Source organism: Pristiophorus japonicus, chromosome 2, assembly GCF_044704955.1.
Source record: "Pristiophorus japonicus isolate sPriJap1 chromosome 2, sPriJap1.hap1, whole genome shotgun sequence".
Classification (NCBI taxonomy): domain Eukaryota; kingdom Metazoa; phylum Chordata; class Chondrichthyes; family Pristiophoridae; genus Pristiophorus; species Pristiophorus japonicus.
Window position 1 is genome coordinate 317,954,659 of NC_091978.1, and position 13,394 is coordinate 317,968,052.

General features: G+C 45.5%; 1 protein-coding gene across 3 annotated transcripts in view; it reads left to right on the forward strand.

The window, feature by feature from the left end:
• adad1 (adenosine deaminase domain containing 1 (testis-specific)) overlaps nt 1-13,379 on the forward strand; it is a 132,935-nt gene extending 119,556 nt beyond the window's left edge. For all 3 annotated transcript variants that reach the window (XM_070871814.1, XM_070871818.1, XM_070871817.1), the window contains 2 exons: nt 8,026-8,158; nt 11,446-13,379. In XM_070871814.1, the coding sequence (XP_070727915.1) occupies nt 8,026-8,158; nt 11,446-11,562 (250 nt within the window). In that variant the 3' untranslated portion in view covers nt 11,563-13,379. The remainder of the gene's footprint in view (nt 1-8,025; nt 8,159-11,445) is intronic.
• Nucleotides 13,380-13,394: the final 15 nt, after the last annotated feature.

Here is a 13,394-nt window from a genome sequence, read left to right on the forward strand (position 1 = left end):
GCGGGTACTGAAAACAATGGCTTCAGTCTTCCCAATATTTAATTAGTTATGAGAAAAATACTAATGAGAAAAAAAATATTTTTTTAAACAGACAGGGCTAGAAATTCATCTAATTATCACCATTCTGTACCACCATGAAATAGTGAAAAAATGACAGCCGGCGCTCTTTCGCCAGTTAGTGGCAGGTCCTGCGGCAGCTGCCATTTTACTTACTCCCTTTGCACTGCTGGTAACTGTCAGTGTCCTGGAACAAAAATCATCATCATAGACAGTCCCTCGGAATCGAGGAAGACTTCCACTCTTAGAATGAGTCCTTAGGTGGCTGAACAGTGTCTCTGCCACAGGTTGGACAGACAGTCGTTGAGGGTGGGACAGGTTTGCCGCACGTTCCTTCCGCAGCCTACGCTTGTCTTCCGCATGCACTCGCCGACGAGTTTCGAGGCTCTTAATACCCTCCCGGATCTGCCTCCTCCACCCAGGGTGGTCTTCGGCCAGAGACTCCCAGGAGTCAGTGGGGATGCTGCACTTTACCAGGGAGGCTTTGAGGGTGTCCTTAACGTTTCTTCCTCTGTCCACCTTTGGCTCGTTTGCCATGAAGGAATTCCAAGTAGAGCGCTTGTTTTGGGAGTCTCGTGTCTGGCATGCGGACAACGTGGCCTGCCCAGTGGAGCTGATCAAGCGTAGTCAGTGTTTCAATGCTGGGGATGTTGGCCTGGTCGAGGACGCTAATGTTAGTGTGTCTGTTCTGCCAGGGAATTTGTAGGTATTTCTCCAGCGACTTGAGGTGTCTACTATACATGGTGTCTCTGAGCCATACAGGAGGGCAGGTATTACTACAGCCCTGTAGACCATTTGAGGGCCTCGTCTTCAAACACACTTTTCCTCAGGTGGTCGAAGGCTGTGCTGGCGCACTGGAGGCGGTGTTGAATCTCCTCATCAATGTCTGCTTTTGTTGATGAGAGGCTCCCGCGCTATGGGAAATGGTCCACGTTGTCCAGGGCCGCACTGTGGATCTTGATGACTCGGGGGCAGTGCTCCGTGGCGAGGACAGGCTGGTAGAGGACGTTTGTCTTACGGATGTTTCGCGTTACCACTTACCGTTACCACTCCGAACTTCGACCCGAGATGTCAGCACCTCTTAAAGGGACACACATCTTTCAGGTACGTTTAAATTTAAGCTTTTAAGACTAGGTTTTTATTGATTTTATTGAAGTAGTGGCTTGTTGCAATAGATGTTAAAAGTTTTTTTTTAAGTGTGTAGGGAGTGCTGCTGGATGTTTGCAAGGCCTCGGATGGTAAAGGAATGTTGCAAATACTCAGATCAGGCAACATCCGTGGAGAGTGAGACAGAGTTCACTTCTCGGGTTGAGATTCTGCCTGACCAGTAGAGTATTTCCAGCATTTTATGCAGTAATTTCAGATTGACAGCATCTGTTCGCAGAGGAAAGAGGAAGACACAGAAGAAGAAGAAATCGAAAAGGAGGAAGCAAAAGGAAGGATGCAACCCATACAGCCCCTTTCTGGCTGGGATATCAGGGAAGAAGTGAAATTTCTGTCGTACCAGTGACCACAATCCCAATTGCACTTTCAACATTGCTCCCACACCTTACCTTCCCTCTTGTTACTGACCATCACAGTGTCCTCTTAGCCAGTATGCTGAAATTAAAGCCACCACAAAGCAAACTTTCCAATCCAACTTTATATATCTATCCATCCAATATGGCAATAAGAAATCAACTCATCACCCTTATGCATTCTCTTATTGATTGTCTTGTGTGCTTTTGCTTATCTTACTGATGTCACACAGTGCTATCCCAGTGGCTGCAGCATGGTTATTGGAAGGCTGCTGACTTTCAGTGGGAGACACTGCTCATGGCCTTGCTGGTCGACCTTGAGGAGCTGGTGGCTGGGAGTGTTCAAATCTCCTCCTCATCATCCTTGTCTCCATCATCTCCTCCTTGTCTCTGTCTCCTCCTCGTGTTCATCTCCTCGTCCTCGTCTCCGTCTCCTCCATAAATTGGATATTTTGTTTTGCAAGGATAGGAGTGTTATACTATGTACTACAGTGCTAAGGTGAATGTGTCTAATCCTACCTGTCCCTTTAAGGCCATGAGGTCTAATCACTGAAATCAATTGGTGGCTAATTGCTGTGAAACATCCTGTTGGTTAATTAGAAAGCATTTTCTATTGCTCGGAAAGTTTGGCACAGAAATTGGTATGTTTCATAAACTGATGCACCTGAAGTGAAATGCAAGCCTCCAGGAATGTTTTTATATTTTTACGAGCAAATGTCTACTGTTGTTGCTCATGGTAAGTCGGGAATGGAATGCTGTCTATTAGGACAGGAGTATTACACCAGTAAAACACTATTATTCTTCTGCTAAACTGTGGGAATGTCTCTCTTTAAGGCTACAAATTCTAATTGTTCATTTTAAAAACTGCATTTTGGTTACAGTGGCCCTGAAATTGCTGGAAAAATAATGGTAAATTAATGGTGCCCGCCATTATTAGTTCACAAAAGTTCCACCAATTTGTGGCGAAGAAGAAATATGTCATGAGTTCCAATTCACCATAAATTGCTGAACGATTTATGCCACTCTGCCTTTGGGCGTCAACAAAACCTAAAAAATGTCAAATGCGCCATGAGCCCCTCATTGAATTTAATTGCATGTCCAGAAATTGCTGGATTTGTGCTGTAAATGCAAATTAATCTCGCTGCTGCCATTTAGGGTTGGTAATTCATGTCGTAAGTATTGTGTTCCTAACACAGATGAGACTGCACACAGGGAGGTTAAAGTAACAGTGACCTCAGTCTTTATCAAGACACTCCAGAGTGAGGAACAGGCCCTGGGGGCCGGTTTATATACAGTGCTCCCAAGGGATGCTGGGATCCCATGGGACTTCAGGGTATGCGCTCCCTGGTGGCGGAACATGGGAGTGCATGCTTTACAGATACACAACATCACTTCCCCCCCCCCCCCCCGGCCCCAAAAGTCAAAGTGAAAGTTATTTACAAGGTGAAGCGGTCAGGAGCCTTTCTTTCCCTGGACCGCCTTGGTACAAATGTCTGTTCTGGTGTGTTGGCTGTGCCCTCGCTGGGCTGGCATGTTGTTGGCTCTGCAGGGCTGCTAGGCGAGCCTGGTCTTGCTGGGCTGTTGGGTGTGATGGGTTCAATTTCCTGGTCCGGGGTGGTGTCGTTGATCCTTTGAGTGTGTGTTGTGGGCTCGAAAAAGGTGGTGTCTGCTGTGGGTTGTTCAGGGCAGTCTGTGAACCGCAGCCTCGTTTGGTCCAGGTGCTTTCTGCAAATTTTTCCATTGTCTAGTTTGACTACAAACACCCTATTCCCTTCTTTAGCTATCACCGTGCCCACGATCCACTTAGGGCCATGTCCATAGTTTAGCACATACACAGGGTCATTCAGATCAATTTCCCGTGACACAGTGGCACGACCCATCGTTTACATTTTGTTGCTGCCGCCTGCTCTCTACCTGATCATGCAGGTTGGGGTGAACCAGCGAGAGTCTGGTTTTAAGTGTCCTTTTTATGAGTAGCTCAGCCGGGGGCACCCCTGTGAGCGTGTGAGGTCTCGTGCGGTAGCTGAGCAGTACTTGGGACAGGCGGGTTTGGAGTGAGCCTTCTGTGACTCGTTTAAGGCTCTGTTTGATGGTTTGTACTGCCCGCTATGCCTGCCCATTGGAAGCTGGTTTAAACGGGGCCGAGGTGACATGTTTGCTCCCATTGCAGGTCATGAATTCTTCAAATTCGGCACTGGTGAAACATGGCCCATTGTCACTGACCAGTATGTCAGGCAGACTGTGGGTGGCAAACATGGCCCTCAGGCTTTCAATGGTGGCGGTGGCGGTGCTTCCCGACATTATTTCACCTTCAATCCATTTTGAAAAAGCACCCACCACCACCAGGAACATTTTACCGAGAAACTGGCCCGCATAGTCGACATGGATCCTCGACCATGGTCTGGAGGGTCAGGACCACAACCTTAGTGGTGCCTCTCTGGGCGCGTTGCTCAACTGAGCACACCTGCTGCATTGCCGTACACAGGACTCTTAAGTCAGAGTCGATACCGGGCCACCACATGTGGGATCTGGCTATCACTTTCATCATTACTATACCCGGGTGTGTGCTGTGGAGATCCGAAATGAATGTCTCCCTGCCCTTTTTGGGCAGCACTACGCGGTTACCCCACAACAGGCAGTCTGCCTGAATGGACAGCTCGTCCTTTCGCCGCTGAAACGGCTTGATTAGCTCTTGCATTTCAACAGGACACTTTTTTTTTACTGGAGACAGCAGAGGATCTTATCTGGTCCAAGTCCTAATGTGGCGGGCCGTGACAGGTACTTTATCATTTTCAAACGCTTCCATAACCATCAACAAGTCTGTGGGCTGCGCCGCCATCAACAAGTTTGCAGGCTGCGCCATTTCCACCCCCGTGGTGGGCAATGGTAGCTGACTGAGAGCATCCACACAGTTCTCGATGCCTGGCCTGTGGCGGATGGTATAGTTATGCGCTGATCGCGCGAATGCCCACCTTCGTATGCGGGCTGAGGCATTAGTATTTATCCCCTTGTTTTCAGCGAACAGGGATATGAGGGGCTTGTGATCGGTTTCCAGCTCAAATTTGAGGCCAAACAGGTACTGATGCATTTTCTTTACCCCGCACACACGCTAATGCCTCTTTCTCAATCATGCTGTTGGCCCTCTCGGCCTTAGACAAGCTCCTGGAGGCATAGGCGACAGGTTGCAACTTCCCCGCAACGTTGGCTTGTTGTAATACACACCCGACTGTGTACGACGACGCATCACATGCTAGCACAAGTCTTTTACACGGGCTATACAATACAAGCAGCTTGTTGGAGCATAAAATGTTTCTGGCTTTCTCAAAAGCAATTACTTGTTTTTTTTCCCCATACCCAGTTCTCACCTTCACGCAATAACACATGTAGGGGTTCTAAGAGGGTGCTTAACGCCGGTAGGAAGTTACCAAAATAGTTGAGGGGTCCCAGGAACGACCGCGGCTCCGTGACGTTCTGTGGCCTGCGTGTGTTCCTGATGGCCTCTGTTTCTCCCCAAAAACTCCACTTCTGTGCCATGAAGACGCATTTCGACCTCTTTAGCCGCAGTCCTACGCAATCCAGTCGCTGGGGGACCACCTCCAGGTTTTGTAGGTGCTCGACGGTGTCCCAACCCGTGACCAATATGTCGTCCTGAAAAACCACCGTGCGTGCTACCGACTTGAGTAGGCTCGCCATGTTTCTCTGGAAGATCGTTGCAGCCGACCAAATTCCAAACGGGCATCTGTTGTAGGTGAACAGTCCCTTGTGCGTGTTGATGCAGGTGAGGCCCTTCGAAGACTCCTCCAGCTCCTGCGTCATGTAGGCCGAAGTCAGGTCGAGCTTGGTGAACGTCTTGCCTCCTGCCAGCGTCGCAACTAGGTCGTCTGCCTTAGGTAGCGGGTATTGGTCCTGTAACGAGAAACGATTAATAGTTACTTTATAATCGCAGCAAATCCTGACCGTGCCATCACTTTTGAGTACTGGAAGAATTGGGCTGGCCCACTCGCTGAATTCCACTGAGGAAATCATGCCCTCGCATTGCAGCCTGTCCAGCTCGATTTCCATTCTCTCCTCCTCCATGTGAGGCACCGCTCGCGCCTTGTGGTGAATGGGTCGTGCCTCTGGGACCAAGTGGATCCGCACCTGCGCCCGGAAAAGTTTCCAATGCCTGGCTCAAAAAGGGAAGGAAATTTGTTAAGAACCTGGGTACATGAGGCCTCATCGACATGTGATAGCGTTCGGATGTCATCCCAGTTCCAACGGCTTTTGCCCAGCCAGCTCCTTCCAAGCAGTGTGGGGCCATCGCCCGGGACAATCCAGAGTGGCAGTTCGTGCACCATGCCCTCGTAGGTGACCTTGACCATGGCACTGCCTAGGACAGTGATGAGTTCTTTGGTGTACGTTCTCAGTTTCGTGTGGATGGGGCTCAGGGCTGGTCTGAGTGCCTTGTTGCACCACAGTCTCTCAAACATCTTTTTACTCATGATGGATTGGCTAGCGCCAGTGTCCAGTTCCATGGCTACGGGTAAGGCATTCAATTTTACATTTAGCATTATAGGTGGACATTTCGTCTCAAATGTGTGCACCCCTTGTACTTCAGCATCTGCCTCCTCTCTCTCAGGCTCGAAATTGCTTTGATCCACATGGACCGATCTTCCTCTGCCACGTGGTGGTTAGCAGGTTTTGCAGAGCTTGTAGCTCGTCTGCAAGCTCGTTGGACGTGCCCCATTGTTCCACAGCTCTTACAAACATACCCTTTGAAGCAGCATGAATAGGCTGAATGGAAGCCTCCACAACGCCAACAAGGTGTGAATTGCCTTGCATTCATCCTTTGTTGCAGACTCTTGTCATCTAGGTCACCTGAGACCTGCTGGCAGTTGCAGACTTGTGGTTTCTGCCCTGTACATTTCTGCTCGCAAATACAGTGCCAGTTAATTTATGAACATTGCTAGCACTTGTGTGCTGAGAGATTCGTTTGATGTTATCACTGGTGGACATAAACGCCTGTGCTATCGCAATGGCCTTACTGAGGGTCGGTGTCTCTACAGTCAAAAGTTTTCGTAGGATGGTTTCGTGGCCAATGCCCAGTACAAAAAAGTTTCTGAGAATCTGCTCCAGGTAGCCATCAAACTCATTGTCCTGCAAGTCGCCTTAGGTCGGCGATGTAGCTTGCCACTTCCTGACCTTCAGATCGCTGGCACGTGTAGAACCGATACCTCGCTATCAGCACGCTCTCCCTCGGGTTAACATGCTCCCGAACCAGTGTACACAGCTCCTCGTACCACTTATCTGTGTGTTTCACCGGAGCCAGAAGATCTTTCATGAGGCTTGTAGGTCGGTGCCCCGCAGACCGTGAGGAGGACCGCTCTCCTTTTTGCAGCGCTTCCTTCTCCATCCAGCTTGTTGGCTACAAAGTACTGGTCTAGCCGTTCGACATAGGCTTCCCAGTCCTCGCCCTCCGAGAACTTCTCCAGGATGCCCAGTTTGCTGCATCTTTGCGTTGGATTCGTCTACTTGTCGCCAGTTAATGTGTTCCTAACACAGATGAGGCTGCACACAGGGAGGTTAATGTAACAGTGACCTCAGTCTTTTATCAAGACTCTCCAGAGTGAGGAACTCTCCCAAGGGATGCTGGGATCCCTTGTGACTTAAGGGGAATATGGAAGTGCATGCTTTACAGATACACAACAGTAAGGACCCTGTTAGGACTGTAAATCAGGTCATTGTCATGAAACTCAACTTTGGAGGACAGAAAGGGAACAAATGAAGCTGTGGAGTTTCACTCCAGCAGGTAATTAATTGTTCCTAGAGGTTTTTAAAATGTTTGTTGTCAGTATTTTTGTGCCAGTCTTGCCATCCACACTTCTGTTAGTGTTGGAAGACAATTTTCGCACACGACTGTGCAATTCACTCATCATTAACTTTCAAAGACTAATACAACAATTTCCAAACACACCTGGGTTACAATACTCTTCTGTTCTTTTATTTTTTTTTCTTACTTTTCCTTTGTCTCTCTTTCTATCCCAATCCACTCTTTCCCTCTCTTTATTTCTCTTTTTGTTTCTAATTTTGACTCTAATTTACCCTATTTCTTCTCCATCATTCGCTCTGTTTCTCTATCTCCTTAACCAATGAAACAAAAGGATAAACCATTGGGCAGAACTTTTGAGGTCCCAGATACGCCATTATCAATTTGCATTTGCAGTGAAAATATAATCCATTCTGACGGTCAAGGTTAAAGGTCCAGTTCTCATCGCTCGCCGCAAGATGCGCCATTCCCGCAATTTGGGTCATTATGTAAAGATTTGCATAGAACTGAACTTGTACTAATATGATTAACTTAATTTTATCAACTGAAGCAAACCTGTTTTGAATATTAAATTTAGCAGTGCTAATTAGTTGATTTAGCAATTTATTGTCCTTTTGAAAAAGTGGCATTTGTTGTGTTTTTAAGCTCTCCCTTTAAAAGTGGTACCTCCATGACCAGTCGCTTATGCAAAGCAGCCATGCTGAGTCGTTTCTATCTGGTTGCTAAAGAAGCTAATAGAGAAGATTTGTCTGCAGTTCCGACATATCATGCAGCAAAGGTAAAGTTACCTTCTGGTTAAGGAAACATCTCAGTCAAATTTACGCTAACTATAATTTTGGCTCAGAAAATGTCATATTACATTGCTACACCTAACTACATATCCAGCCCTAGTTATGTAATGACAAGTGCAGGCTTAATTTGCTTTGGTAGAATCAAATACTTTTTCCAACAATGTGTACATGATACGGGTTAAAGATGAAATGGTTATCTAACTTAACTGAATTCAAGGAGTTACTGAGACTAGCTCTAAAAATTTGTATCTAGTGATACAAGGTAATGGTGAGCCTATTTTTCCATTAGCAACATGGATGAAGAAAACCCCCATACACAAGTTCCCCATGGAAAGTGCTTAAGGTTAGACCTTTTTAAAAGGATTTTATTGAATTCAGCAAAATTCACACGTTTTCTTCAGCTGTGGAATGTTAACAGTTACATTACATGGTACATAAAGATACGTAGTGAGGATCTTGCAAAGTTCTCTACATTTCATTAATACTTAATGTTGACGGTTGAAAGGATTAAAATCCTTTTGATAGTGGTAACCATGGATTGGGTGGGTGAAGAGACCCACTAGACAGAGGGTGAAGGTAGGGTTTGGACAGTACATTAAGTCTACTGGTGATATACTGGCAGTGGAGGCAGAGTCTTGTTGATCTACTAGGTCAACAATGCCTCTGTCTTCGGTGGAAAGGTAGTATAGCCTTGCATTAAGCTCACCATTTAAAAGTCAGTGTAGGATGAGGTGCATGACTATAATGTGTGCAGTAGAGTGCTAATTTAGTTGCAGTCCCATCCATTGGGATGGAATTTGTATGCCAATTGTCGCTTTTACGCTGGAAAGCAGGACAATGGCAAACAAAAATTTTCAAAATAACAGTCTTGCAGACTGACCACACAAGGCTCGTCTAATTCGATTATCAAGCTGAACTTGAACTGGGCAGCGAGGGCTTCTGCTCAAGACAGGCTGGGACCTTCTTTACGTATTTAACACACATTGCAGGAATTCGACACAATTTTCATGTACCAATGGGCATTCTCTACCCAATGAGAACATGCTAAAAAACAGCCAGAAATATTTTTCTTTCATTCTTGTGCAGCTAGGAAGAGCATTCGTGCCCCATCTAATCTAGCCCTGTGACCCTCACTCTCGCCCCCTCACCCCCACCACCCCCCCCCCCCCCCCCGCGCTCTCCCGGCACACTAAGTTCACTGGCTGCATGCTAATGAGGCCTGACCATTAAAGATGGTTTGATCCTCTCGTTGCCATGCCCACCATCTGCCTGATTACTGCAGTAAACCAAAATCCTCCCAAGGTATCATGTCATGGGGCTGGAAATTCATCAGACTTCTGCTGCGTTTTTTTGTGGTATTTCTTCGTTCTGGGCGGGAAATTCATCGAAGTCTTCCGGCGGTTTTGAAATACCACTGGGGAGCGAACCGCCGGTATGCAACACTCGAAAAACATCTTCCTCCCGAATTTGGTCACAGCGGTGACCCATACATAGATGGAGGAAAAAAACGCTGAGGAGAAACCAGTCGGAGCAGCCCTTGGAATGGCGTTAGGTATGAAACCCTGAAAAAAAAGGTAAGTTAATTTTAAAATTCTTTTGCAGAGATTCACTGGAAAAGGGTCTTGTGAATGTTCTGCGATTTTAAAAAAAAATTATATTTTTTGTGTTCTCTTTCCCCCTCCCCCTGCCAAGCCCAACTCACAGCGGTAATCAGCCTCGGACTAAAGTTGACAAGGATCACAGTTTCCACTGCAAATCCTTGTGCAACGCTGATTTTTCCCACCAGGCGGATTTTATCCCATTTTTTCATTAATTTTCCGCCGAGAATTCATAGCGGTTTTTTGGGCGCCAAACTGGTGGTGGTGGTTTTCGATGAATTTCCAGCCCACAGTGTTTCCCCAATTTCATGCACAACTGATGCAGTACTCGCTTGGATTTGGCAAATTCTCCACATTGAGGTGTCCAATTGCCTCACATTTGATAATTGTATCTTCTTGCCATTAGACGCAAGAACTGGGCAAGTCTATGGGGGTCCTTCTCTTGTTGGGAGCAGATAACATTAGTTTGGTTTAGGGGCTGTTTTGGCCTATTGTGTTCTAGGTGGCCTCTTTATCAATGTTTGTCAATGTCGGATGAGGTGCATGACTATAATCTGTGCAGTAGAGTGCTAATTTAGTTACAGTCCCATCCATAGAATGGAATTTGTGAAGTGTGTGAGGTGAAATATATCCTGTTGAAGATTCTGAACTGATCCCCTTGCAATGTACTGAAGTTAAAGGTCCATCCCTTTTACAGTAGTGCTTGGCTCAAGTCTTGTTTTCAATAATTACACATATTCTCAGTTCTGTTGTCATGGAGAATAACAAGTAGTGCACATGCAGCTAAACACCACCATCAGGACGGTATCAGGGACGCTCAAGTCCACTCCAACTGAATGGCTCCCGGTGCTGTCCCACATTGCCCCACTTGCTATTCGCCACGACGCCACCGTTCTCCGTGAAATTGAAAAAATCATGAGCAACATCGACCTTCCCATTCATGAAGACTTGAAAAGCCCACACTAAAGTGTTTTAAAATCACATCGGCCATTCTGGGAAACAGCAGCCAATATTCATGCAGCTGGTATTGGCAGATATCCAGATCAACGGACTCGTGGGACACATGCAACATAAAGACCCAACACCTCATCATTGACCCAACAGCAGAGATTCCTGGCTTCGACTTCCCTGGAAGACGGTGGACAGTGCTCAATCGAATCCGTACAGGGCATGGACAATGCGGCCACCTGCTCCACAAGTGGAAGATGAGGGATGACCCAAAGAGCGACTGACCATGGGTCCTAGACCATGGGAAGACATGCCCACTAAGATCTGTTGCGGGAAGCATCTCATTTCTCCACTCGACACCTCGAGGCCGTCAAATGGATAGCCAAACTAGACATCCCATTATAAGCTTTTCCCCATCATATGAAACAAGTAGTAGTAGGGGCCAAACACGTGGGCTTGGAGAATTTTTTTTAATTATGGAGGAAAAGTTCTATTGCTGTCAGCTTGTGCCATATTTTAAAGAGTATGAATGGTGTTGAAAATAGTGTCAAATTCAGAAGTAATGGAAGAAATTCTGTTGGAATTACACCCTTGATAAATGGCTGGAGTCTCATTCTCAACAATGCTGAAGGTGCTGATTGACTTGCTGCACATTTTCAGCACTTTCTGTTACTTCAGATTTCCAGCATTCATGTTCTTTTCATCTTTAAATTTTAATTTCCTTCCAGATGATGGCAAAATCATATCAAGAAGCAAAAGGTTTGCTGAAATCATCGCTGGTGCATCATGGTTTTGGTACCTGGCTGGTCAAAAATCCAAATGCAGAAGTGTTCCATATGCAATGAAGAGAAATGCCGAGGGAAAATCTGGATTGTAAATCATTAATCCACAGTTCAATTCTTTCATCATCAGAAGGCTGCTGTATACTGTCGTCCTAGTAGAGATTTCAGCAGATTCTTTGCTGGAATAATGGGCAAAGAGCATATGAAAGTTTAGGGTGTCACTTGTGTTTTAATTCACTTTTGAATATTCCATCATAAACTACAGTATTTGTTCCTAAATAATTCCCTTTGGATTCAAAAACGTTCTTGGAAAAGCAGACCCTTATTCAAAGTTAGTGCTCACTGGCCAGGTATGCAAAAGCAGTCTGAGGATGAATAAGAACAGTTTTTGTTACTAATGTTTGATGTAAAAGTACTATGGAAAGAAAAATAACTATGGTAGAGAGCATTGGCCAACATTCTAACTATTATTTGATTCTGAAATAGACGATTCTTATACAACATCCTATTTGGTTCATTGGTGCAGAATTGCTACTAAAAGTACTACACAGCATGCGTTCATTAACTGAAAACTGAAACGTCTAAATATTTGCTTGCCCTGCCTACACTAAAGCAATTGCACTGTTTGCACCAAAGACATAATTCTGCACTTGAAAATGAGTGTGGTTGAAAATGAATATGTGGTTCAAAGTATGAGATTTGATTCATGTCATAGTTAGATGTGTAGCTTATTTTTCCATGATGTAGCAAGTAGAGGAGTACTGCACAACTATTTTGACCTGAAACACACGATTAGATTTATTCAAGTGGTGACTGAGTACACCAGAAACTCAATGGCCAATTAGCCATGCTTCTACTGTGGGGAATGCCTGGCTTCCACTAGATACGTCCCATGATGCTACATTCAAGATGCGAAACTCAATAGTATAGAGTGTAGTCAGTATAAGTCCTACCAGTATATTCAATTTAGTAGAGTACCAGAACAGCCTTTGACTTTATTTCTTCCCTTTGTCAATGTATCTTATCTGCACCCTCAGCCGTTATAGCTAGATAATGATTTCAGAAATGATTATGAGAATGCTAATTCATGATGTGTTAGGCTGTTGAAACTGCTGTAGCCAATATATATTATTGAGATGCCTCAGGAATACAGAAGGCCAGTTGGACCAATCAAACTGGTTGATGTGGCCTCTTGCATCAGTCCAAAAAGTCTGATGGGTCAGATTTGACTCACCATATGTTGTGCACCATTGAAGTGTAATGTTCAGAATATAATCAGTTATATCCATAGAATATTCAGACCCTTCTTCATTTTTGGTTAGTTTCCATGTAATGATGTACTGAAAGTAAGGCTCACAAAAATCATATTTATAACCTTAATATCAGTAACTGTAAAGTCCTTATGATATGTGTGTACTGAAATGTGAGTTGTTGCTCCTTCAAATTGAGTATGGTGTTATCTTATCCCTCTGCAGGCCACATTTCTCTGCACTCAAGAGGACAGGCAGCTTTGCGTCCAAGCCATTGCCAGTATTGCTCTTGGATGTCAGAAAGTGCAGGTCAGCCTGGTAGTAATGCTCCTAATTTTCCTCCCTCAAAAGAAACACCTAGCTTCCACCCTCTACCGTCTTGACAGTCAGTTACACTTTGCACAAGAAATGAATTTGATTGCCAGGAAAGTAGAGTATATTAAAATGTTTCTGGTAAAAATATAGAAAAATGATTTGAGCACGTTGAGTTCCTGATCTCAGCTGTGGTTCACACTGAAGCAAAGGGTGGAAACTGAGGGGGATGCAACTCTGTTGCAGTTTTCTAGATCTAGGAGGGTGGGAAATTGGCCAGTTTCCACAGCCGGCTGACAGTGGGCAGGATGGTTTGGAGGGGGGTGGGTGGGG